This window comes from Bufo gargarizans, chromosome 7 (genome assembly GCF_014858855.1).
Source record: "Bufo gargarizans isolate SCDJY-AF-19 chromosome 7, ASM1485885v1, whole genome shotgun sequence".
Taxonomy (NCBI): Eukaryota; Metazoa; Chordata; class Amphibia; order Anura; family Bufonidae; genus Bufo; species Bufo gargarizans.
Genome location: NC_058086.1, coordinates 71,966,193 through 71,993,831, shown reverse-complemented (window position 1 = coordinate 71,993,831; position 27,639 = coordinate 71,966,193). Strand labels below are relative to the sequence as shown.

The following is a 27,639-nucleotide window of genomic DNA, read 5'->3' as shown; positions in this document are numbered from 1 at the left end:
CTTAGTGTAATCAGTATGTACAAAGTCACACATCCCCTTCCCTCTCTGGCTGTTGTGAAAATCAAGCCAAGCTGTTTGCCATGCTAATGGTCCAAACAATGGAGGAAGTTAAAGAGCCAGGACAGGTAGCAGAATACACAGAGTGACATTAAAAACATTGCCAGCTGATGATTGTCTGATGGTGGGCGGAGGTGAGAGCCGCGTTTACATGCAGCAATCCTCTCCTCTGTATGGGATGAGCAATCACTGCTGTGAATACTCCACCCTGTACAGAGTCATTGCTTCTCGGCAGCAGATCACAGAGCAAAAGACAATCTGCTGCCCAAAAATGATGTTTGTGTCCACATCAACAATGCTTTCACCTGATGGATGAGCGTTTGCTTGCACATCAGGTGACCGGAGGCACTTTTACACATGGCAATTATTGGGATTTAATTTACCTAGGCACATTCCTTCCCAAAAATCACCCCGATTGTCAGCTTGTGCAAAGGGGTCATAAAGAAGACCTGTCAGTACAAGATGCAATCTGCAGCCAGCAGGTTATAGAGCAGGAGGAGCTGAGCAGACTGAGGTCTAGTTTACGGGGAAAAGATTCAGCAAAACGTGTAATTTATACATTTATATTTCTGCTGACTTCAGTTGTACATGGTAGGTGTTCTCAGTGACTGATAGCATTCTCTTTCTAGGTGTGTATATAGAGATAGCTCACCAGGGCTCACCGTATATGGCATAGCCGGATTGCTGGTCCTATTGACTACAATGGGATCCAACAGCGATCCAATCGCTTTTCGTTATAAGTGCTGGCTTTTGACCGGACAGCGTGCATGCAGGGGCAGCACGGTGGCTCAGTGGTTAGCAGTGCTGGGGTCTTGCATGGAGTTTGTATGTTCTCCCCATTAGGGTTGTTGCGGGTATCGAAATTTCGATACCCAATCGATACTTTTGTCCCGGTATCGATACGATACCGGGATTTCCGTTTTTTCGATACTGGGCTGCGCTTCTGCGCAGTCTAGTATCTCTGAACATGAGCGCGCTGCTATCGGCGCGCTCATGTTCTCTCAGCAGCACGGGGAGAAGGGAGCTGTCCTCCCTCCCCCCTGTGCTGCTGCCGCTGCCACCAATGAGAAGAGAGGGGCGGCAATGAGAAGAGAAGGGCGGCAATGAGAAGAGAGAGGGGCGGCAATGAGAAGAGAGGGGCGGAGGAGGGGCGGCACCACGGAGGAAAGGCGGCAATGAGAAGAGAGGGGCGGAGGAGGGGCGGGCGCACTGCGCCACCAATGATAGGTTTATTTCCACACAGAGCGGCGCCCAGCGATGTCTCTGCACTCACCATTAGTCCTGGGCGCCGCTCCGTTCGCCTGCAGTGCTCCATTACTGTCTCCTCTCCTGCTCCACATGCTGCTGATTACTATCGGAGCGATGGGAGGAGACATCAGCTTCACTAGTGGGCGTTCCTTTTCCCTGCGCTGCGATTGGACAGCGCTACAGCCAGGGAGAAGGAACGCCCACTAGTGAAGCTGATGTCTCCTCCCATCGCTCCGATAGTAATCAGCAGCATGTGGAGCAGGAGAGGAGACAGTAATGGAGCACTGCAGGCGAACGGAGCGGCGCCCAGGACTAATGGTGAGTGCTGGGACATCGCTGGGCGCCGCTCTGTGTGGCCTGATAGTGAAAGTCTGGAGTCCCATATAGTAGTCAGTCTTTAACACATACAGGAGGCGGGTGCTGGCAGCAGAATCGCATTGCCGGCACCCTGCCCCTGACAGGGAGCTGCGATCAGCGGCAGTTAACTGCCGCTGATCTGCCAGTACCCGCCTCCTGTATAAAGGGGTAATTATCATTGGTGGTGCAGTGTGCCCCCCAACCCATTAAAATCATTGGTGGCACAGTGCGCCGGCCCATCTCAACCCCCCAGTATTAAAATCAGGGACCTCTCCCCTCCCCTCATTGGTGGTGCAGTGGCAGCTTCTGATCGGAGCCCCAGCAGTGTAATGCTGGGGCTCCGATCGGTTACCATGGCAGCCAGGACGCTACAGAAGCCCTGGTTGCCATGGTAACATCCCTGATGCTGTGTGCACAAAGCACAGAGCAGCAGGGACAGTGTGAAGTCCTATTCACCCTGATAGAGATCCATCAGGCTGAATAGGAAAAGGGATGAAAGATCCCAGGTTCTAGCCCCTAAGGAGGGGAAATAGTTATTAAATAAAAAGTGTAAAAAAAAAAAAAAAAAAAAAAACTAAAATATGAAGTATAAATCACCCCCTTTTCCCAATTTCACATATAAAATATATAAATAATAAACATATTACGTCGCCACGTCAGAAAAGTCCAAACTATTAAAATATAAAAAAAAATCTAGGTGGTGAATGCCGGAACAGAAAAAATAAAATAAAAATGAGGAATGCACGTGGCTTTTTTTGTTTATTTTTTTTGCGTGGTATCGAATGGTATCGAGTATCGCAATACTTTTTCATGGTATCGAAACCGAATAAAAAATTTGGTATCGCAACAACTCTACTCCCCATGTTGCATGGGTTTCCCTGCCAAGTCTCACATTCTTCAGATCAGTGCTGTCAGTGTCAGACTGTGCAGGGGCGCACCCCTGACTGGTAACACCCATCTAGACCTTCATAACAGATTGCGAATACAATTCAAAAGCCTCTACTGTGAATAACAGAGGAACGGCACTAAATTGAGTCATAAGAATAGATGTATGCAAGTTACCAAAAGAGACAAGGGAGGTGACAGGTCCTCCTTATGTTAAAAGGATTTTCTGACTTTTAAAGGTGACCTATTCTCAGCTGTTTGAGGAGGAGGATGGGCATCACAGCCTTACTATAGGTTACCAAGCACAGCGCCATCCATTTTATATTGGCAGTGCTTAGTATTTCACTTAAATGGGAGTGAGCTGCACCTAAGCCACGTGACCGGTGAAAGTGGCATCACTGACCTAGGGTAAGCTGTGAGAAGGACGCGTTGCTCAAACAGCTGATCGGCAGAGGTCCCGGATGTCCGACCCCCACCGATCAGATACTGATGATCTAATCAAGAGCATAGGTTATCAGTATGAAAAAGTCAGAAAACCCCCTTAACTACAAACATATCTGAACTTTAAGCTTATATAGGTTTCATTTTTCTTCACCACCCATCCCCCACCATCCTAAAAGGGAAAGTTACCTGAGCTTCAGAAAACTTTTCACCAATAGACACTGGAGGCTTAATCACTTCTACGCCATCCGAAAGGCACAATGCAGGAAAACAAAACCAATAATAGAAATGATACTTCTTCAAATCCTACCAAAAAATGAAACATAACACATGGAAATGTCAAATCTTCAGTTTCACATTGTTCATACTGAATGTACTAAAACTTAAAGGGGCTAGCCTCAATTTTTTGGGTCCTTCCCTTGAAAATATTCCTACTGGGCCAGCGTTGCGCTCCCCAGTGTAACTAGGTTGCATGCACTTCCTGGATCACGTGTCATGTAGCCCTAGCCCGGTTGCACCTCATGATGTACGCGGTTTGCGCCTGCCTCGGGCACTGACTGCTTACCCCAGGTGATAAATGTATGATTGCTGGGGGTCCCATTGATCAATAGAACGGGGGGGGGGGGGAGGGGGTTTAGATCCCCCTTATGGAAGCAATTTAATAGGGCAGTGGTCAAGCATGCACACTACTGCTCCATACAAAGTCTATGGGACTGATAGAGATAGCCAAGTCTAGCGCTCCACCGTGTCATCAGCTAACAGACACTGAATGGAACTCATTTAACCCCTTGATGACCCACAGTGAGAGTCTGAAGAGGACCTGCATTATATTATTAAAAAGCTCTGTTCATGGGGCCACTGTGCCTGTGTGATCAATTCAGGACCCCAGATCTAACCCCCAGTCATGGTCTTTTAAGAGACATTCTTTGTATTCATTTCTTAATGAATAAGCACCTATCATTTACCATCACAACTGAAAAAGAACTTGATTCTTTCTAGTAAAAGCATTAAATATATTCATCCAGCGTGGCACAATTGCTAAAAATATCCGCCCGTAACCTTTTCTGTAAGCGGGTTCAAACTGTGGCGTCCATCTTGAATCAGCGGTCTAAAGCTCCTGCGCCACGTCGCTTAGGTTATCTAAACGGTTTATCAATAGTTCATTAAACACCTTTTGTCGACCCATATTTTCATGCGGCAAACCGATATGGACTGTGGAAAGGTGACGAGACAGGAGAAAAAACTGCTCCGAGATAAATATCAAAGCTCGCATGAAGTGATTTGTCAGGGAATAACCTTTATGGAGTACAAGAGCCTGGGCTCCGAGGAACCTCAGCATTGAGCATATTAAAAATGTCACAATTTAATCTGGAAAATAACAGCCGGAATACATTACGAGATGGAAACACAGCTTTTTGTGATCAGCATAAAATTAAAAAGACACCTTCATTGTATGAGAGATTATTCAATTATACATTTTCTCTGTTCTAGGGCACAAAGAAATGAAAGCTGAAAAAAGCATAATAGGCCTATATATAGTTGTAAAAAGTTAAAGGGAATGTGTCATGTCGAACATGGTGTCTGAGCTGAAGGCAGCATGTTATAGAGCAGGAGGAGCTGAGCAGATTGATATATAGCTTTATGGGAAAAGATTCAGTAAAACTTGTATTTCCTTCATGTATATCTCTGCTCCTTCTGGGCTTTGAAGTCCAGGAGGTGGTCCTATCAGTTATTGCCAGCCTTCCCCATGACTGTGTATACAGAGGTAGCTGTCAATCACTGATAGGACCGCCTCCTGGACTTCAAAGTCCAGAAAGAGCAGGAATTTAAATGAATGAAATACAAATTTTACTGAATCTTTTGCCACAAAAATGTATCAATCTGCTCAGCTCCTTCTGCTCTACATCATGGTGCCTGCAAATTACCTACTGATCTATCCTCAGTATAGGTTATCAATATCCGGTCTGTGGGGATCCGACACCTGGCACCTCCACTAAATAGCTCTTCTCTGCAGCTAGTCAGAAAAATATGCCCAGCTGCCACTAGCAAAATAAAAGTGTTGGCTCCGTTCAGGTGGGCTATACCTTCTCCACAGCCACTAGGCTAATCAGTTTGTACCAACAGCAGAGGATGCCTGGATATGGAAAAAAAACAAGGGACTATATCCGATACGGCTAGCAGTGGAAAACTCACCCCACCTAGGCAGGTCTATGGTGCTTACCAGTCCTTCCACGGCCATGTCAGAGAGGACGTCCAGCGATGACCCGAGAACTGCAGTAGCAGCTGGTGCTCACATTGCGCCGAATCCATGTCGTATAGAGCATCCAGTGATGATCCAGGTACTCCACCAGGATCATCCACCTACACGTCTGAAACCAAGCAGAAAGATAGCAACAACAGTGCAAATACCCCATCAATAAATAGGGTACGTCCTAGGGTTGTCAAAGGACACACCTACTATAATACCTGACAACCAGCCCAAGGTGGAGGAAATGTGGTTGCCTGGTGCATATCAGGGCCAAGAGGTCTTGTTAGCTAATGCATCATGCAACAAAGAAAAACCATGCCCAGGATAGGGGCAATGAGAAGGTGCTAAAGAGAGGGCTTGGGTACCCAGGTAGGTGTGACCGAGACAGTGTCCAGCACACACCCGAATACAGCACAAAATGAAGGGACTAACGAGAAGGCCTGGTGCAGAGATACCACACATACGGAGTCTAACGGACAAAGTACCACACAATTGAGTACTCACAATGCATAGATGCCCGCTGGCTCAACTTCTTCCCCCCACCCCTCCGAAAGGAGGGGGCCCATGGTACCAGGTACATACCTCAATTGGGATGGTTGACAGAGACAACACCCGGAGATGGTACAAGTACACCACTGGAGGGAGACAGAAATGGGTTTCTAAGTGGATACTGGAACCAGGAAGGAGGGATGAAAACCACAGTTGGGGATGGTACCATGAAGGAGGAACCTGATGCCCAGCCCACAGTAAAACTAGAAAGAGCCGTGCAAAAGCCAATAGACCACAGTTTGCACAAACAGGGCTGGAGATGGTACAAAAACCTCACCTGATGAGGGAGTAAAACAGCTACGTGGTGCACACTAGAACCAGGATGATGTCATAGCGACAGTAACTGGAGAAGGTACAGATCCAGGAATGTGTGTCGAATAGAGCCCCTGCTGATAGTGCAATTACCCTGGCTGAAAATGGAGACCTTGCAACCAGGAAGGTCTGCCAGATACATCATATGAAGGTGTGTGAAAGCCTCCCCCTGAAGGGGAAAGCGTACGTACCCATGGCACCACATAGGCGTGCTAATGGTCTTGCGAGGGCACCACCACACACTGGAGAGTCGGCAAACTGGCGTACCTTAGTGGATGGGAAGTACCTTTACAACCAGAGGAGTTCTACTTTTATACTCACCATCTGGCGTCTTCAGGCACCGCAGGATCACCCCTTCAGTACACTCGCACTAGAGTGGGATTACCGGTACTCCACTGCGGATGCAGTAATAGGGGACTGGGTGACCAGCGAGGTACCGAGGTACGCGCCCGCAGGGGGTGCTACTAAAGTGGACCTTCACAATGAAGACCCCGTGCTGCCTGGGCGGACAAAGAATGCGGCCTAGACAGAGGAAAAGCAGGGTACTCGATTTATGAAGTAGCCGAAAAAGGTGTGCCGTCGGCGGGTAGGAACCGCTGGAAAACGGGGGCCCTCCAGAGATAGAAAAACAGGTGGGCGGGGCTTCTGTGGGAAAGCGACGCACAGGGAGGGGAAAAACAGAGCAAAAGGAGCACCTGGGACCAAGGAACAGGCTGGAGAAAAATGCGGCGTAGTCCCGGCCGAAGCTGGGGACTAAATTAGAATGAGAGGCCGAGGAGAAGAGTGGGTGGCCAGGGAGGAGAAGGGAACCCGGAATAATAGGGAATCCCATCCCGTGGCCAGAAAAGGGGGGCTAACCCGGGGGACCCCATGGGGCAAGGACGCAGGGGAGATACTTGCCGTCCGCGTCTACAGGTGCCGCCGGGTCACCCCTTCAGCAAACTCGCACTTACGTGGGATTTCCGGCATGGCACTGCGGATGCAGTAATGGGGGACTGGGTGACAGGCGAGGTACTCAAAATACGTGCCTGCAGGGGGTGCAACTAAAGTGGGTATCCACTCCTGCGCCATCCTGCAGCTGGCAGAGACCTGCAGAAGAAAAGGAAAAAAATAAATAAATTAAAGAATAAAAGAATAAAATAAAATAAAAATAAAAGAGCAGCAAGACCTGCAAAAAAACAGAGCAGGTCATGTTTGCCTTCTACGGACACTAGACTAAAACTGATTAGCCTAGTGGCTGTGGAGAAGGTATAGCCCACCCGGGCGGAGCCAACACTTTTCACTTGCTAATGTCAGCTGCCCTGCTTCCTCTCCTCCTCCAGGTTTTTCTTTTTCCCTAGCCTTGGGTCGAGCTGGGTGTTTCCCTTTGCTTTTTTCTTGCATTTGAGATTTTCTCCCAGGCACTTGTCCTGCGATTCATGCAGTCTCCCACTATTTATCCCTTCGGATTCTTCCTGGTCCTGGAGCCTTTCGGCCCATCCCTTAGTTTTCCTATCCCCCAATTCATGCTATGGCCTCTACTGGTCCTGTTGGGTCACATGGTTTCCCTGCACCTGTACACCCAACCGTTTCCATTGCTGTTCTTTCCCACCTTCGGGAACTGCTTTGGGACGTCCCATGGTGCTGTGTCCCCCAATGCCATTAACGAGAAAATTTGAATTTTGTACTTGCCGTAAAATCCCTTTCTCATTCAATGCATTGGGGGACACAGGTCCCACGCTCTGTTTTTACTTTCTCTCTGTCACCGGGCTGTTCTCTTTTTCTTCCCCGGTCCAGGACTTGTTGGTTCCTTGCTTCTGTTTCTCTCTCCTACTGCTATTGCTGCAAACTGGTTAGCCTAGTGGCTGTGGAGAGGGTATAGCCCACCTGGACGGAGCCAACACTTTTCTTTTGCTAGTGTCAGCTGGGCATATACCCATGGTGCTGTGTCCTCCAATGCCATTAACGAGAAAACACAGTTTTGTCCATTGTGTAGTTGGAGGGCCCATTTTGGAGGTATATATATATATATACACAGTGTGTACAGTAGGCACACCCCCACCTGAAATGGTCTGGAAAGACTCCAAGAAATGTTTGCTTTATTTGCTGTTTTTAAAAACAAAACAAAAAATACTTATTCAACCATTATTCACAGACATATAAAACAGATAAAACAGACTCCCTTCAAAAAGTTCTTATAACCTTTAAAATCAATTGACTGTGTCAAGCACATTCATATGTGAAATCTGGAGAAAATGTATCCACATGTCTCCACTGCTTTTATAGCATTGATAGCTTGTTCCTGTATGTATGAGATAAAACCAGTAATAAGATGTTTAAGCAACAAGCTGCAACAATGTCTCTATAAAATGATTACTATTATATTATTGAGCTATTAGGCTCTTACCACCTCCTGCATCTTCGACTGCTTCGGGAGCAGATCGCTTTCCATGCACAGTTCCTGGTCAGCGTGGGACCGTGATTTCCAATTATGTTCAGGAGACGCTGTATTAGCTTGCTACAAAGATATTGGAACATTTTGAAAGGAGTCTATTTTATCTGTTTTATATGTCTGTGTTGTATATTGTACAGCAAGGGCCCTGCTGAATTCACATAAATTTTTTTTAGTCGAATAATTGTCTAAAACAAAAATTTCCTTGTGTCTTGCCAGATCATTTCAGGTGGGGGTGTTCCTACACCCCGTGCACATACATTTCATATTTAGCCGACATTGGGTTGAGGAGAGCCACCAAATTTTGCCGTTTCTGGAGATCAGAGGGTCCTAGACGAGGGACCAGCACCTATCTGACATTGATGGCATATCCTAGTGATATGCCACCAATGTCTGAGATGGGAATACCTCTTTAAGGCCCAAACAAGCTTGGCGATTAAGGGGTTAAAAGGCAGTTTTTCAGCAGTCACAAAAACCAAAACTAAAGATATCAAAGATAGTAGTGGTGTCCTTGGAAACTAGTAAGTAAATCAATTGCAGAAAAAAGGACCCTTAAAACATCAAATTTATTTAGGTTATATTAAAATTGAAACCCAAAGATAGAGGTCAACACTATGGGCCAAAAAAGCCCAACTAGTTTAGTAGAAATAGTATCCAAATGATAACAGGTCTGATAGAAACAGATAATAAGATAAAAGGGACAGGAAATCAACAGGGTTAATGGGCAGTGTAAATTGGAGAGGGTGGGATGTCCAAAGAGGAACACATTCCCTATGGAGACCCTAGTAACACCTCAGCCCAGGGGCAACCCCTAAAGGTGGGGTCTCCCTGTCCTCATACCTGTCCTACAAAACCCTGGAATGCCCTAGATGATTTTGGTTATTTATAACATCACTGATGCTTTTTCCCCGGATGGGTTCCTCAGTTAGAAATAGTCCCATCAAACAAAAGATACACTTGATACAGTTACTCACATGTAAAGTGCCCAAAAAATCACTAGGCTGCCTCTTGTGGGGTGCTTGATGATGCAGAGAGGCAGGATGTTAGGGAGGGTCATAAAAAGTGAGCCGATGCGCGCCAACTGGCATCGGAAGAAGCACTTCCAGCCGGTGGAAAGCACACTGCACATCACTTCCGGGTCTGTGGAACGCATGCGTCACTTACCATTTAGTGAATCGCATGCGTTCCAACCGACGTCCAGAAGCGGAGGTATGAGGAGGTGTGTGTGGATTAACCTGCAGATAGCAACCGCTTGGTAGCGCTGCAAACCCAAGTGCTAGGATGTAAATAGCATCCACAGCTAAGCGCTATGGAGATCATGGGAACACACACAAGCACCAGTTGGTCAAGGTGTTAGTAGGTGATGATAGGATAGGATATATATATATATATATATATATCCTATGATTAACCTCTAATTACGCCCCCCCCCCTTTTTTTTGTGTGCCCTCCGCACCCCATAGAATGGACACTAGTAGTAATGAAAATTGTCCGAAATGTTGATAAAATATAGACAATTAAAAATAGAGTGGATGTAAATGATGAATAAAATATCACTCAATAATAGGAAGGAGAGACATAACTGAAAACGGAAAACAAAAAATTCTTTTAAAATACTGATCATTGTGGGAGACCCTTAAATACTAGATGAAGCAGTTGAGGGTCAACCTCTCATTGAGACCAGAGGGTGACTGGGATTTACATCTGTAAATTCACTCTGCCTCCTTTTGAAGAATTCTCCTGTCCCAAACCCCCTTTCTAGGAAAGAGAGGGACCAATTCCAAAACAGAGAACCTCAAAACTCGGGGGTCACCTGTATGATGTTCAATTACATGGTTGGCAATGGGCGTAATATTTTTCTTACGTATGTCATTGACATCTTCGCATACCCTCCTTCTCAGCTCTCTAAAAGTCTTGCCGATATAGTCCTTAGGGCGAGGGCACTAGCAGATGTAAATAACCCCTTTGCTTTTGCAGTTAACAAAATCACAGATAGAAAAAGTTTTATTAGTTGCAGAGCAGGTAACCGTCTTGGGTACGGAAATAAAATTACATGCCTTACATGTCCTGCACCAATACATGCCCAAGGGTCGACGGTCTAGCCATGTGCCAGGCCCAACCGGGGGCACATAATGGCTGTGTACCAGGCGATCCCTAAGGCTCCTACCTTTACGGTATGCGACACTGGGGTAAGGAGAGATGTTAGGTGTCACATCAGGATCCATCCATAGGATGGGCCAGTATTTGCTAAGGATTGCTTTGACCTCCGCATTTGCCACATCAAAGGTAGAGATTAGGTGGATAGGTGTCTGTTCTCCCTCAGGTAGTCTCTTTGGGGTGAGTAAAACTTCCCTTTCTGTGGCTAATGCATGTTGAAAAGCTTGTCTAAGGGTAGCCCCCTATCAATTAATCTATTGTTTAATTTTCTAGTTTCTCTGTGGAATTCACTGGTGCGCGAGCAATTTCTACGAACTAGCAGGTACTGGCCTCTCGGGAATCCCCCTTTTTTGTGATAGGGGATGATGACTATCCCAATGCAAAATTGCACTGGTCGCCGTTGATTTTCTGAAAATAGTGGTGGTGAGTCTTTCCCCCTGTTTGGAGACCTTTACGTCCAGAAATTTAATACATTCAGTCTGCATTTCAAATGTGAATTTAAGGCCTACCTCGTTGGTGTTAAGGGTATCGACAAAACTGATGAACTCCTCCTTGCTACCATCCCAGAGCACAAAGACATCATTAATGTATCTTGTCCAGAATGCTACCTTTTCATTCCACCACATGTTATGGTCCGGGAATACGATGTTATGCTCCCACCAGCCCAGTAAAAGGTAGGGTTGGCATATGTGGGGGCACACGGGCTCCCCTTTGCCGTTCCCTTGAGCTGGTGGTAGAACTGTGCATTGAAGAGGAAAAAGTTACGTTTGAGAGTGAATTCAAGGAGCGTCTTAACAAAATGGTTGTGAGCATTATAGTGTGTCCCTCTTGTACATAGATAGTATGCCACCGCCAGGAGTCCCTTTTCATGAGGAATGCTACTGTACAGGGATTCGACATCGATACTGGTGAGTAGACAGGAGGGATCAAAATAAGAGTTTCTATTTTGTTTATGATGGGAGGGAGAGGACAAACTGTCTCGGGACCTGATCTAAATATAGCCCACAATTCTGTGTCAGGGAAATGACACCTGACACTATAGGGTGGCCCTTTAGAGGATTTGTTCCTTTATGGAATTTAGGAAGTCCATAGAAAGTGGCGATTTGAGGTGTGTCAGGTAGAATAAAATTGTATTCTGCTTCACTGACAACTTTTGTCTCATGTCCAGACTTCAAAAAGGTCTGAAGTGCTACCAAAAATATGTTGGTGGGATCACCTGATAACATCCCTCTTGGTCCTTGAGCAGATCCACACACATTCTACGGTAATTGTCATGGTCCATGATGACAAGGTTCCCACCCTTGTCCGACGGTTTAATGATGATGGATCTGTCTCTCTCCAAGGTCGTCAGGGCCCCTAATTCAGTTACGGACAAATTCCTACGGTGTGTAGATGTAGTTTTTAATTGCTGAAGCTCAGAATGTCAATATATTCGTAGTTTGATAGGGAAAGGGGGGGGGGGTGTTTTTGTACTCTTAAGACTTAACTTGGTGAAGGGGCCCTCGTCAGAATTCCGTGAGCCTTCCTCTCCGAGTTCCATAAAGAGTGCTAGGTCAGATAATTCGCTCTCCTTAATGCCCAGTTCTTCATAAGACTGTTTATTGGTATTAGTGAAAAACTTCTTCCATCTTAGTTTTCTACAAAAAAGGTTTAGGTCCTTCACCCACGTGAATACTTTAAAATCCGTGGTAGGGACAAAAGACAAACCTTTCTTCAAAACAGAGGTCTCAGTTTCATTGAGATTACGTGAAGAGAGGTTGATCACCTGCAGGTTCTCATTCGTACCCGGTGTTCCCCTCACTTGCTCCTGTCTCGTAGTTGGTATGGGGTTTGACGTTGCACTAAAAAAGAAGATATAGTAGTACCGACTGATGATGCTGCTGAGGAGGAGGAGGAGGACGAGGAGTTGGGGTGCCCTGATACCCAACTCCCTGTGGATTGTTAGGATCCCTTCCCCCTCTCCGCCATTTCTTACCCCGCTTTTTGAAGCTAGGTGCTCCCTTCCTGGGAGACCTCTGAGAGGTCTGCATCCGAAAAAGAGATTTCGAACGCAGATAGGGTGATCCCTTTTTTTCAAGCTGGTAAGCTTTATTCTCCCAGAACTCACTAAGATCCTTGATGAATTGTCTAGGTTTGTGTTCTTTGAGCAGGTTTTAAAACCTCTCTACTGACGTCTGTAGAGAGGGCTCCCGTTTTTTTTAAATCCGGGTCAGTTTCGAATTTCAAAGCCGTCTCTTTCAGATCACGCAGTCTGTCAGAGGTTTTTTCAAACAAGATGTTTTTCTTCCTCTAGGAGGATTTTCATAAGATTCAGTGAGCTCTGGGTTAACTCTTCCTCCCTGCAGTTTTTCAGCAGTCACTGGAAAGCAGTTTGTTAAAGAGAAATTTGCATATAGTTTAAGATGTTCATAACATTAAAACAAAAGAGCATTTTAAAGAATGAAGGATTTATCCAACGGAAGGGCAGACAGACGACACAAAAGACTTACTGCAAATGTCAGCAGAAGGAATTTATTCAGGAGAATTGGGTTCTTGACAGCTTCACCAGATTTGATTGCTTCCCATATCTGGAGAACAAGAAGAGCTTAAAGTTAGAACACATTTATGGAGATTTAAAAAAAAAAAACAACTACTGCAAAAAATGCATTTAAATTTCAGATTTAAACCTTCTATATATCTATAGCTGAAATGCATGGAATTATAAACCCAGTCTTCTGTGTTAAAAGCAACTTTACCTTTTCCCTATGCTTTTTTCATAAAGTGATACTAAGAAACGCAAAGCCTAATTTTTTTTATAACTTAGACTACATGCACACAACAGTGGAAAAAAATGTCTGTTAAATAAGTATTTTAGAGCCATTTTACATCAGTGTGTGCATCCATTTTCTGGCTGTGTGTCCGTTTTTAATGTCCATTTTGCATCCGTTTTTCACTACAGTTAAAAACGGACATTAAAAATGGATACATTTGATTGGAAGTTATTTCTAGACCAACCTTTCTGAGAACACCCACAGGATGGTAGGCCCCCAGCTAAAATAATGTCCCCCATAGTGTAGGAATTTTTTTTTTTTTTTTTTTTTTTTTTTACAGCCCCCAGCTTTAATAATGCCCCTAATGTAGGGCCCCATCTTAAGTAAATTTCCCCCATGGTTTAAATAATTCCCCCATAGGGGCCCACAGCTGTTTTTTTTTTCATTGATTTAAAAAAAAAAAAAAATAGTACCAATCAAACCGTCATCTCATACCAAAAAAAAGAGCCCCTACAAAAGACAGTCACCCCCAAAAATAATAAAAAAATATGGCTTTCAGAATATGACATTTTTCAAAAATGCTTTATTATGTAAAACTGAAACAACCAAAAAAATAGTCATATTTGGTATTGTCACGTCCATAACAACCTGATCTATAAAAAATACCACATGATCTAACCTGTCAGATGAACATTGTAAATAACAGAAAAATAAAAACAGTGCCAACATTTTTTGTTACTTTGCCTCACACAAAGTGTAATTTAGAGCAACCAAAAATCATATGTACCCTAAAATAGTACCAACCAAACTGCCATCTTATCCCGTAGTTTCCAAAATGGGGTCATTTTTGGGGGGAGTTTCTACTCTAGGGGTTTATCAGGGGGTCTTCAAATGTAACATGGCAACTTAAAATTATCCCAGTGAAATCTGCCTTCCAAAAACCATATGGCGTTCCTTTCCTTCTGCGCCCTGCCGTGTGCCGACACAGCAGTTTACAACCACATATGGGGTGTTTCTGTAAACTACAGAATCAGGGTAATAAATATTGAGTTTTCTTTGGCTGTTAACCTTTGCTTTGTTACTGGAAAAAATGGATTAAAATGGAAAATCTGTCAAAACAGTGAAATTTCATCTACATTTTCCTTTAATTCTTGTGGAACACCTAAAGGGTTAACAAAGTTTGTAAAATCAGTTTTGAATAGCTTGAGGGGTGTAGTTTCTAAAATGGGGTCATTTTTGGGTGGTTTCTATTATGTAAACCTCACAAAGTGACTTCAGACCTGAACTGGTCCTTAAAAAGTGGGTTTTGGAAATTTTCAGACAAATTTCAAGATTTTCTTCTTAACTTCTAAGCCTTCTAACGTCCCCAAAAAAGAAAATGTAATTTACAAAATGATCCAAACAAAGTAGACAAATGGGAAATGTAAAGTAATAACTATTTTAGGAGGTATCACTATCTGTTTTAAAAGCAGAGAAATTGAAATTTTTAAAATTAAAGAATTTTTCCAGATTTTTGGTAAGTTTGGTATGAACTATTTTGACTCAAATTTACCACTGTCATAAAGTACAGTATGTGACGCGAAAACAATCTCAGAATGGCTTGGATAAGTAAAAGCGTTTTAAAGTTATCACCACATAAAGTGACATGTCAGATTTGCAAAAAAAAATGGCCTGGTCCTTAAGGTGAAAAATGTCAGGGTCCTGAAGGGGTTAAAGACTATGGACAACTTTGGTAGCAAAAACATGTTTATTTTTGGCAGAAAAAAATATTACAAATTTTGCACCGTTTGGCTTCTGCAGATTCTATGTATCACAGTATATAGCAGGCTGCAGAATGCGGTTCACAGTGAAATCCGTCCAAGGGCTCATCTGATGTGAGAGAGGCCGGACCCTGAGACAAGTTCAACTTTAATTTGGTCATAAATGAGCACAGGAAAAGACAGAAAGGGACTGCAGAACAAGCAGTCAGACAAGCTTTCCAACTGTTTTTACTCTGAAAAAGTATTCTGCAGCTGCTATGTACAGTGATACAAAAAGATAAACAGTGGGAAATGCTTAATAAAATGCTTTTCTGCTGAAAATACATGCATTTAAGTAAAATAAATTTCCCCACAGGTAACGTATCAATGAATAAACAGTGGGACTTCAGTTGCTATCCCGCAGCTAGGTTCATTGTTGGACTGGAGATTACCAATACTAATACTATTATTGTGTTTTATTTACATTGTAATATTATATTTTATTTGCGTATGCATTAGGGCACATTTGGTGCATTTATGAGGCATGAATTGTGTATATTAATGATAAGGGGGGGGATTATATATTTTTACCTGTCTTTTCTTGATTTATATATATATTGACAAATATGAAAAAATACTTTACAATATAGTCAATTTATGCCTTGAGGACCTTACTATATACAGTGGGATGCGAAAGTTTGGGCAACCTTGTTAATCGTCATGATTTTCCTGTATAAATCGTTGGTTGTTACGATAAAAAATGTCAGTTAAATATATCATATAGGAGACACACACCGTGATATTTGAGAAGTGAAATGAAGTTTATTGGATTTACAGAAAGTCTGCTATAATTGTTTAAACAAAATTAGGCAAATGCATACATTTAGGCACTGTTGTTGTCATTTTATTGATTCCAAAACCTTTAGAACTAATTATTGGAACTCAAATTGGCTTGGTAAGCTCAGTGACCCCTTACCTACATACACAGGTGAATCCAATTATGAGAAAGAGTATTTAAGGGGGTCAATTGTAAGTTTCCCTCCTCTTTTAATTTTCTCTGAAGAGTAGCAACATGGGGGTCTCACAATAACTCTCAAATGACCTGAAGACAAAGATTGTTCACCATCATGGTTTAGGGGAAGGATACAGAAAGCTGTCTCAGAGATTTCAGCTGTCTGTTTCCACAGTTAGGAACATATTGAGGAAATGGAAGACCACAGGCTCAGGTCAAGTTAAGGCTCGAAGTGGCAGACCAAGAAAAATCTCAGATAGACAGAAGCGACGAATGGTGAGAACAGTCAGAGGCAACCCACAGACCAGCACCAAAGATCTATAACATCATCGTGCTGCAGATGGAGTCACTGTGCATCGTTCAACCATTCGGCGCACTTTACACAAGGAGATGCTGTATGTGAGAGTGATGCAGAGGAAGCCTTTTCTCCGCCCACAGCACAAAAAGTGCCGCTTGAGGTGGTCTAAAGCACATTTGGACAAGCCAGCTTCATTTTGGAATAAGGTGCTGTGGACTGATGAAACTAAAATTTAGTTATTTGGCCATAACAAGGGGGGTTATGAATGGAGGAAAAAGAACACAGCATTGCAAGAAAAACACCTGCTACCTACAGTAAAATATGGTGGTGGTTCCATCATGCTGTGGGGCTGTGTGGCCAGTGCAGGGACTGGGAAGCTTGTCAAAGTTGAGGGACGCATGGATTCCACTCAGTATCAGCAGATTCTGGAGACCAATGTCCAGGAATCGGTGACAAAGCTGAAGCTGCGCCGGGGCTGGATCTTTCAACAAGACAACGACCCTAAACACTGCTCAAAATCCACTAAGGCATTTATGCAGAGGAACAAGTACAACGTTCTGGAATGGCCATCTCAGTCCCCAGACCTGAATATAATCGAAAATCTGTGGTGTGACTTAAAGAGAGCTGTCCATGCTCGGAAGCCATCAAACCTGAATGAACTAAAGATGTTTTGCAAAGAGGAATGGTCCAAAATACCTTCAACCAGAATCCAGACTCTCATTGGAACCTACAGGAAGCGTTTAGAGGCTGTAATTTCTACAAAAGAAGGATCTACTAAATATTGATTTCATTTCTTTTTTGTGGTGCCCAAATTTATGCACCTGCCTAATTTTGTTTAAACATTTATAGCACACTTTCTGTAAATCCAATAAACTTCATTTCACTTCTCAAATATCACTGTGTGTGTCTCCTATATGATATATTTAACTGACATTTTTTATCGTAACAACCAACGATTTATACAGGAAAATCATGACGATTAACAAGGTTGCCCAAACTTTCACATCCCACTGTAGATTACGAATAGGACCTCTAACTTTACAAGCAATTGATGACTGCTATGTGGCAGTTTTGCCACTTTAGATGAAGCATCTTCATTTACCTAATGCACCGCATATTTATGACTATAATTTTAATATTTATTTTACAGACCATGGACAATACACCTAAATCTACCTCACCACTGCAATAATAAACAGTACAAGTATGTCACAATACAGGGGCAACATAAACAGTGATCTCACAATAAACACAGTGATGTCACCATACAGGGAAAACAAAAACACAGTGATGTCACAGTACAGAGGTCATTAACACACTATATAGATAATAAATACTGTCAAGTCATAGGAGGGGTCTAGTGCACATGATTCTCACAGTGATGTCACAGAACAGGCATGGTAAACATAGTGATGTCATAGTTAGTGGATAATAAATACAGCATCATAATACAAGGATGATGCACAGTGATGTCACAGTACAGGGACACTATGCTTGTCTTTTAGGAATCAGCACTGTCTAAATAGAGAAACTGAGAAGTACAAGATCATTTACTTATGCCAGTCCACCATGCATTTTTGCGTGAACAGTACACAATGTTGAGGGGTTGTGAAGATGCACTACCGCAGAACTAAGGCCCTGCAAAGTGTGAATTTAGTACATTACTGAATTGATCAATGCTTTGTATATATTCCCAAAAGCTGTCTATAGGTGGCACTGTCTAGTTAATTATGCCTTGACTCAGTAGAGGGAACTAGCTTTCCCCCCCAGAGGGAGGAACTTTCTAGTCAGCAATTGCATCAGCTACTTCACTTTTTGTTCTGCCAGTTCAGCTCTAGGAGAAACATCATTTCAGTTGAGAGAACAATCCCTGAGGGAAAGCTGGAGAAGACATTCATAGACTGTCCAGGATCACAAGGCCGTGCGAGTTAGCAAGGTTTTCGCTGTTTATGGCCGATAGAGACTTTTCTGCTTTTGAAAGGATTAACCGTTTACGGCAACTTTCACACTTATATTACGGTTTGGCCGACCGTTTGACGATATGCATCCCCCAGTCCAGGAATTGTAGAGCTGATTGTGGGACTTTTTGCATGTGGATGAATTGTAGCCTCTGGCGACTACCACACTTTCTTACGGTGTGTGTGGATGGTTTATAGTCTGGGACACTTACCACGTTTTTGAGAGTTTTGCACACCTATGATCATCTTGGAAAGGTTGCAAAGTGTTTAGAAGGAGCTTAGGAACTACTACTCCTATTATCATTATTGTCGCTGTTGCCTACATATAGCTATTGGAAAGAGACTGCTGTGACTTGCCCTAAAACTGTGCTTTGATATTGTTGGATATACTACAACTCCCAATCAGCACCTTAGTAAAGAGACGTATTTTCTACCACTGGCCTGGTTGCTGACTCCAGCATCATATGCCGGCCACAGCACCTACTCTTCCTGCTTTGCACTCATAAAATACTTATAACATCAAGGGCACCCCAACATAAGGGTGTTCCCCGAGGGAAGAGAGGGTGCGCCTTCCTATCACTGCCCTGGCCCTAGGGAGCATCGGTGTAAGGATTGCCACCATTAACAATTGTTGCAGCCAGAGACACTACCACTCGCAAATTTCGCTCCTCCAGTGCTTGGGGCATATAAATATATAGATAACTATATACATTTATAGACGGTTGATGAAATAAATATTTATCAGCACAGAACTGCATCTTACCTCATTAGCTGCTTGATCCAGCAAGGCTTTCTTGTCACATTTCTTGAAGGAATCTAAAGTGTTTGTGTTGTATAAAGAGCCAAGAGACGGACAAGAGCGTGCTGGGGTGGGAACATTCCTGTCAACACAATGAAGGCACGAGATCACATACAAAAAGGTTGTCAAGATATATATGATGCACATGAACACTATGGGGGACATTCATTATCGTATTTACAGCACCATTGTGGTGTACTAAAAATGCTGATTTTGGTGCATGCCATGTTTGCGTCAAACTTTTCCCCCTTCTTGCTATTTTATAGAAGTGGCAAGAAAAGTTGGGTGGCAAAGCCAGGGCCAGCAGGCACATTTAACTGCATACACACCAGTTTTCTGGTGTGAATTAAGAAAAAAAGTCTACAGTAGCTAGGAGGCTGCTGTAGATTCTGGTCTGTTGCATGGCCAGGATGAGCCAAATTTCTGAGAGGCATAAATTAGGAGCATCCTTCGACTGTGCAGAAGGACTCAAGAACAATGAAAACACTGGTCTTGATAAATGTCCACCTATGTGTCCAAAACAAAACAATAATTCTGCATCTCACCACTGCCGATTTGCTTCTGAAATTTTCAATGTGGGCAGCTAAATAAATGAGGGACTAAAATGTGATTGCCGTCTCAGCTCCTGGACACACATAGTTCTGGGAAAATCTGTGCAAAGAGCATGAAGATACCTGCCTTGGACCAGATAATATTATAGCAAATTTTCCATTGACATTTATTTTGGAAAATCGGGAATTGAAAAAAAGGGGAGAGTTTATGAAGGCCACTTTTCTAAGGCTAGTTTCACACTAGCGGCAGGATGGATCTGACAGGCTGTTCACCCTGTCGGATCCGTCCTGCGGCTATTTCGCCGTGCCGCCGCTCCGTCCCCATTGACTATAATGGGGACGGGGGCGGAGCTCCGGCACAGCACGGCGAAAGGCCGCCGGACTAAAATTACTGCATGTCAGGCTTTTTAGTCCGGTGGCTTTCGCCGTGCACCGCCGGAGCTCCGCCCCCGTCCCCATTATAGTCAATGGGGACGGAGCGGCGGTCCGGCGGCACGGCGAAATAGCCGCAGGACGGATCCGACAGGGTGAACAGCCTGTCGGAACCGTCCTGCCGCAAGTGTGAAAGTAGCCTTAAGTAAAGAAGTCAAAGATTTTGATAGACCACTAAGGGGATTGCGTAAAAAAAGCCTAATATGTCTAGATAAAAGTAACATCACTGCAGACTCAAGCAAAACAGATTATAAAAGTTTCCCTATCCCATGATAAATTCCCTCCAAAGTATATTAGAATTGAAAGTGGAATTACACTTAATGGTAATTTGGTTTCCTGGAAGTCTCCACAACGGCCCCCTTGAGATGGCCCCACAGAGAGGTTACATTTTCCCTCCCTATCTCCCACATTCAGTGACGTCCAAGAACCTTAGTAGGAGGATCAATTATCTAAGAAAACAAACATAATTACGGTAAACTGAAAAGAGTAGATATTACTATCATATCCACTCCATATCTTTTTTTTTTTTTTTTTTTAAGGAAAGGGTAAAGTATAGGTGCAGTCATGGAGACTTCTAGGAAACCTAATTACCGGTAAGTGTAATTCCATTTTTCTCCTAGTCATCTCCACAACGGCACCAGAGATATGAAAGATATATTTTTTAGGAGGGGACAATTGCCCGAAGGATGTTGTGTTCAATCCTATTGGATTGTACATCTTCTCTATAATGCTTGGTGAGGGGGTGGGTTGATTTCCAGGTAGCAGCCCAGCAGTTATGTTCTATAGAAGACGATGCCCTTACTGCCCATAACACCACTATTGCCCTACTCGAATGAGCTCTTAGACCCTAAGGAATCTCTTTTCCTGCTGAGCTGTAGTCCGTAGCAATGCTCTGTCTGATCCACCTAGCAATGGAGGTTTTGGCAGCTTTCTTTCCCGTTTGGACCTGCAAAATGCAGTTATAAACTCTTGTCTTTTCTCCAGTTCCCAGTCTTTTGTAAATACACAGATCTGCGAACATCAAGCTTATGAAACTCTCTTTTTCATTTTTTGGTTTACCACAAAAGGAAGGGATAACAATACCTTGTGATTTATGAAATGAAGACACTACTTTAGGTAAAAAAAAGAAGGGTTTTAGATAGGTCTATCTTCAAATGTCTGAAAAAAAAGGAAAATCTGCAGAAAGAGCTTGTATCTCACTGACTATACGTGCCGATGAAAGGGCTAACAGAAAAATAGTTTGTCAAGTGAGAAACGTAATTGGCATGTACTGGTGGAACCAGATTACAAATATAAGGTTTTAAGGGAACCTGAAATCAAAGAAAGTACTCAAATTCGCCACTTGGATCCTAAAAGTTCTGCTGGGTCTAAGAACCAAATCAAGACAATTATGAAAAAAAAATCTAAAATGACCGAGATACACAGGGTTTAGTCTAAATCCCTGGAAAGACACCAATTGCAAAATGTATTCCATACTTTATGGTACATACTATTAGTAGAAGATTTACAGCTTGCCATTAAAACATTTAGACCTTTCTTATAAAGCCCACTGGTTTCTACCTGTGCTCGTTCAAAATCCATGCCCTCAAGTCTAGAGACTTGAGGCCTGGATGAAGCACTGGCCCCTGGGTTAGAAGCTGTGAAAAGAGGGACAGACAGTATGGATGTGCCCCAAGCATCCATATACATGTATATGTATATTATACATATATCCCCCTCCATAGGCCCCTTTACCCGAAACCAGGTGCATCAGTGTTAATGTGCCCCAAGCATTCACACTGATGCAATCTGGCTGATTGCATCAGAATGACCGGACAAGGGTCCGGTCATCCTGATGGCTACAAAGAACTCAGGTTCAACAGAATCTCAGTCCTTTGTTCTAATTATCTCCAGCGCTGCTGGAGATAATTATGCATGATAGAAGGGAGGGTGAAACCTCCCCTCCTTCTATTATGCGCATTCCGGCAACGCGATTACTATCGCAGGCGGGAGATCAAAGGCTTCTCCCGCCTGTCAGCAAGTGGCGCGGCCCTGCTGTGCGCGTGCAGGGACGCGAGGGCTGGTGCGGTGAAGTCATATCACCGCGCCGGCCCACGTGTCTTTGCCCGTGTCGCACTGCGCACAGCGCATGCGCCGCGGCCCGGGAGTGCGGGCTGCGGGATATAAATTCCGGCAGCCCTGCACTGAAGGGTGGTGGATCCCTACCGGCCCCCTGAAGGAGAGCGTAGCTGGCGCTCAGGAGAGAACGCCGAGCCGCCCCCCCCCTGAAGAGGATCCCCCTGGACAACGAGAACCTAAGCGCTGAGTATCCCCCCCCCTTATTAACCCTTCTACCGCTACCCCACAAACGATTTCCCCCCTTATTAACCATTAAACCCCTGATCCCCTACCACTATCCCACCAACGATAAACCCTTACCTACCCTGTCCCACCAACGATACCCACACCCCCTATAACCCCTTACAACCTCACCACCATCCCTCTCCCTGATCCTAACTCCCACTATCCACCCCTATTATTAACTCTTGCATTGACCGAATCCCCAACCCAAGTCCTGCCGGAGCATCCCTGCTCCCCATCCCCCCCAGATTGTATTTGTGTGTCTGTGGCCTGCGGTCACCCCTGCAGTGCCAACGTTAACCCTCGTGGTTCCCTTAGGGATAGAATTGGTGCCAGGTGGGCTGTAAATATCTGTGTGTGTGAACTGTATAGTTAGTTTGTGGGTGGAATTTGGGAACTGTGTAGCGTAGTTTAGTACTGTATTTATAATACTGTATTGTTAGTATTAATAAATACTGTATTGTACTTGTAACTATCTGTAACGTGTGGTTATTAGCGATAGTTCAGTAAGGCGCATGCAGCTAGTTTAGTGATTAGCGTAAGGCAAAGTGATATTAGTGTTATTTATATATAAAGGTATAAATAGGTGGAGTCATCAATAGACGGCTCCTCCTATTTATGATTAATTATTGATATTTGCATAAATATTGGTGATTAATATTCCCCCTTTACAGTCCCCTTAAACTTATTTACTTCAGAAAGGAAAACCAACATCACCTGAGCCAAAAGGGAGCTACTAATATCACTTTGGCTTTTACATCTGAATCTTTTGCAGTACTAGTAAATTGAGAGGAGGGAATGCATATTACAGATGTTGAGTCCATTTTATTGAGAAAGCATCTAGGTTCTTTGGCTGATCTTTATGTTGGATGGAGCTTCTATAGTTTCCTGCTTGTTCTTGCAACGAATAGATACATTTCTGAGAGCCCCCAAGGTTCTTACTATTTGGTTGATCACTTGATCCGCAAGGCACCTCTTCCTGGAAGAACCCGTTTTCTGAGATGTTTCTTTTTCCATTAAAATATTTTCTTGGTTAACTTTTGAAGATGGTCTCTTCTTTTGCCTTCTTGATGTTGAATGAACATCACTGCTGTAATGTGGTCTGAATATATTTTCAGGCGAGTCACTGTTTTTAGGTGTGCGGAGACTCTTAAGGCTTTCCAAAGTGCTCTGAGTTCTCTGTGATTTGATGAGGTCTTGGCTATGTAATTGCTCCAGGTTCCTTGAAAATAAATCTGATTTATGCGAGTTCCCCATCTTCAGGCATCCATAGTCATCAACTGTTTTGGAATCCAGTTCTCTCTTTTCTCTAGATGTGCTTTCATCATCCACTGTACTAACAAATCTTTCACTTAAGTTGAAAGAATAATGGTCTGGTCTAATGGTCTGGTCCATTTCTTCAATACCAACTTCTATATGGATCTGGAATGGTACTAAGCCCAGGGATCCATAGGAATGCATGCTTTCATGTGACACACATTTTATTCTAAACTTTCTGATGAGACAAATCAAATTCATCATCTTGCCCTGAGGTATATAAGTTTTCTGGGTCACTGAATTTAACAGTCTCCAAAAAATGTTCCTACTTTGACAGAATCAAATCCGATTTTTGCCAGTTTATTATTCATCCCAGTTTCTGTAGAGTAAAAAGGACCAACTGTATTTGATCCTGAAAAATGTTGAGACTATCAGCAGGAGGTCATCCAGATAGGGTACCATTAGTTCCCCCTCAAATTTTAGTAAGGCTGAGACCTCCGCCATGACCTTTGTATCTTATTATCTGAGTGTTGAAGGGCAGCCATACAAGCTGATAAAGACATATTTTTCCCCTCTTGGACTACATACTTAAAATATCTTTGATGCTCTTTGTTTGTTGGATTATGGTAATAGTAATCTTTCAGATCTATAGTTACGATCCTCATATTTTTTTGCTATTCGCTGATTTTATCTTTAATCTCCTGTAAAGTACATACTAGTTCAGGTTGATTGTCGTCCAAAAGGATCCATTTGGTTTTCTTACCTACCAAAAGATATGAATAGCGGCCATGAAATCTGTTATGGAATGGGTTGAACGGCACCTAAACATAAGAGATCTTGAATAGCCAACAACAGATTTTTCTGAATTACAGAAGAAGAAAGGAAAGTTAAACTTAACTTTTCTGGGGGAGAAGCTAAAAAAAAATTCTATTTTGTATCCTTCTTGAAAAATTGTCATTGAGCTAATTTTCCCCCACCACTCCTGGGGTTATTTAGTGGAGAGCTGCTGCATGATTCTAACAGAAAAAACTTGTTTTACCCCCTTTCCTATAGTTACATATTGGCCATGGAAAGGAAAGGAACATATCTCATTTTTGGAGGTCATATGATCTCAACCATAATACTCTCATTACAGAATTCGTCTGAACGGATGTCTTGGCAACCATTAAAACTGATTAAACAGAGGAAGTATCTCCCAGAGGAAGAGAGCCATCTCGCTAATGCCATCCTTCTGAAAGTGGTTCCCAATAAAGCCATTTTTAAAAAGGGAAGAGAGGCAAGAATCTGATCCCTGGGTGTTTTCTCCCTAAGATGTAACGCTAACTGGTCTAGCCAGACACACAAGGCTCTAGCTACTCAAGTAGTAGAAACCCCCGGTCTGAACAAGGCAGAAACAATTTCTCTAATCTTTTTTATCCACAGGGTCCTTAAACTGCATGGCGTCTTCAAAGGGAATCAACATATTTTTTATGAGTTTGGCTACGGAGGCATCAATCATGGGAACTAAACCCCATTTTTCTACATCTGTCTCATTCAAAATCTGTTTTCAGGGATATACCACTCCTTATACATTAGCTTATGACGCGTCTCTTGTATAGAAAAGTCTTGTCTTTGTCTCCAAATATATGTTATCTTGAATAGACCTAGATTTTTAAACTTCTTCAAATTTCCAAAGTATTATGTATAGCCTTAATCAACTGATCCAAGTCCTCAGATGCAAAGACTTTTTTTTCTCTTCTTTTTCTGAAGAAGAATCTATCATTTCACTCTCCTCTTTATCTGAACACTCAATATCTGAGAAATCCTTTGAATCATTCTCTGGATCTTTCCTTTCCTTTTTTAATGGACAAAGAAGCAGAGAGACCTGACATTGCTGACTGATTCTCCTCTTTACCTGTAGACTTAATGTCATTCATAAAGACTGATGTTCCATCCTGAACAATCTTCAAAGTACATGATGGGCATAAAGAATTCTTGTAAGAAGTGTTCTTTTTCTTATTGCACAGAGGAGACTTAACAGAACATCCACTTTTTTTTTTTTTGGCTTAGTGCCAGTATCCTCATCTCCCTACGAGAGAGAACAAACCCTCAAAGAACCATTAAACTTTTCAAAAAGAAAAAAAAGAAAAAAAAAAACACTTCTTAGAAACTATAATGGTTTTCCCCCCTTCGCACTCTGTTAGCGCTCTTTCACAAGAGCGGATCCCGTGCGTGGAATCCACTGGTTGAAAGAGTGCCAAGCCCTGTTCCGGACAGCAGAGACACGGAGCATTAACATGAGTGATAATGCTCCGTGCCTCTCTGTGACCTTTTTACTACAAAATCACGGTGACAACTTTATCTGTGATTTTGTAGTAAAAAGATCACAGAGAGGCACAGAGCATTATCACTCATGTTACTGCTCCGTGCCTCTGCTGTCCAGAACTGGGATTGGCTCTCTTTCACGCAGCAGATTACCCGCACGGGATCCGCTCATGTGAAAGAGCCCTAAGGCCCCTTTCACACGAGCGAGTTTTCCGCGCGGGTGCAATGCGTGACGTGAACGCATAGCACCCGCACTGAATCCTGACCCATTCATTTCAATGGGTCTGTGTACATGAGCGTTGTTTTTCACGCATCAGTTCTGCGTTGTGTAAAAATCGCAGCATGTTCTATATTCTGCGTTTTTCACGCAGCCCTGGCCTCATAGAAGTGAATAGGGCTGCGTGAAAAACGCATTGTATCCGGAAGCAAGTGCGGGTGCGATGCGTTTTTCACTGATGGTTGCTAAGAGATGTTGTTTATAAACCTTCAGTTTTTTATCACGCGCGTGAAAAAAGCATCAAAACGCATTGCACCCGCGCGGAAAAAAACTGAACAACTAAACGCAATCGCAGACAAAACTGACTGAACTTGCTTGCAAAATAGTGCGGGTTTCACTGAACGCACCCTGAACGCACCTGGACCTAATCCGTCACGCTCGTGTGAAAGAGGCCTAAGAGATAGTGACTTGCAGGACCCAAAGCTGATGAACCAGCATGAGATGGGCTGAAATCCATGTTTAGGTCAGGAACTGGATTAGATGAGCCAGAAAGATGTCTGGGGAAGTTCCCTCTTTCAAGCATGAAGTCTCCTAGGCACGATGTGCACTAGCTTTCGCCCGCTATACAAGTCAACTTCTGAAGTCAGCGGAAATGATGTTCTGTTCCAGATGTGATGTCAGCAAGATGGCTCCCTCCATCTGCCATGGACTTTCCACCCTGTCCAGTGACCTCATTGACATGCCACCTGCAGTCCAGCCGACATGAGCTGCATCGCTTACCTGTAAGACTTCAATGCTGAAGTTATACTTCCATTAGAGTAGCCACATGGGTAAAGAAAGCATCCTAGGCAGAGACTGGCTAAAGAAGACAGGGACCAACTGGCTTTGCCAGCTTTCTCTGTTAACCCGAAATAAATTATATCTTCATCAAGGCTACAGACCTGACCTCTCTGCATATCTTTCCTGCACAGGGACAGGAAAAAAACTAAAGATGGGAAGTGGACAGGGGAAGTTTGACCTCTCTGCGTATTTTTTCCATCCTTAACAGAGGCAGGGTCATCTCAAGATAAGGCCATCAATAATGGATTGGTGGAGGTCCGATCCTGGGCACCCCTGCCAATCAGCTGTCAGTCCAAGAAAATTACATGTGAGGCTTGCACACAACCGTATTTTTCCTCTGTGTGCTATCTGCATGTTTAGTGTCTAGCACATTGATCTAGTCTTTTCTACGGGCCATGTACAAATCTGTATTTTTGCAGATCTATATGGTCGTTCCGCAAATGATAGAACATGTCCT

The 27,639-nt window shown here is 43.4% G+C and overlaps 1 protein-coding gene across 2 annotated transcripts in view; it reads right to left on the bottom strand.

The window, feature by feature from the left end:
* ATG7 (autophagy related 7) overlaps positions 1-27,639 on the bottom strand; it is a 270,663-nt gene that overhangs the window by 228,139 nt on the left and 14,885 nt on the right. For both annotated transcript variants that reach the window (XM_044300563.1, XM_044300564.1), the window contains 3 exons: positions 19,206-19,323; positions 13,175-13,252; positions 3,178-3,294 (listed from right to left, as the gene is read on the bottom strand). In XM_044300563.1, the coding sequence (XP_044156498.1) occupies positions 3,178-3,294; positions 13,175-13,252; positions 19,206-19,323 (313 nt within the window). The remainder of the gene's footprint in view (positions 1-3,177; positions 3,295-13,174; positions 13,253-19,205; positions 19,324-27,639) is intronic.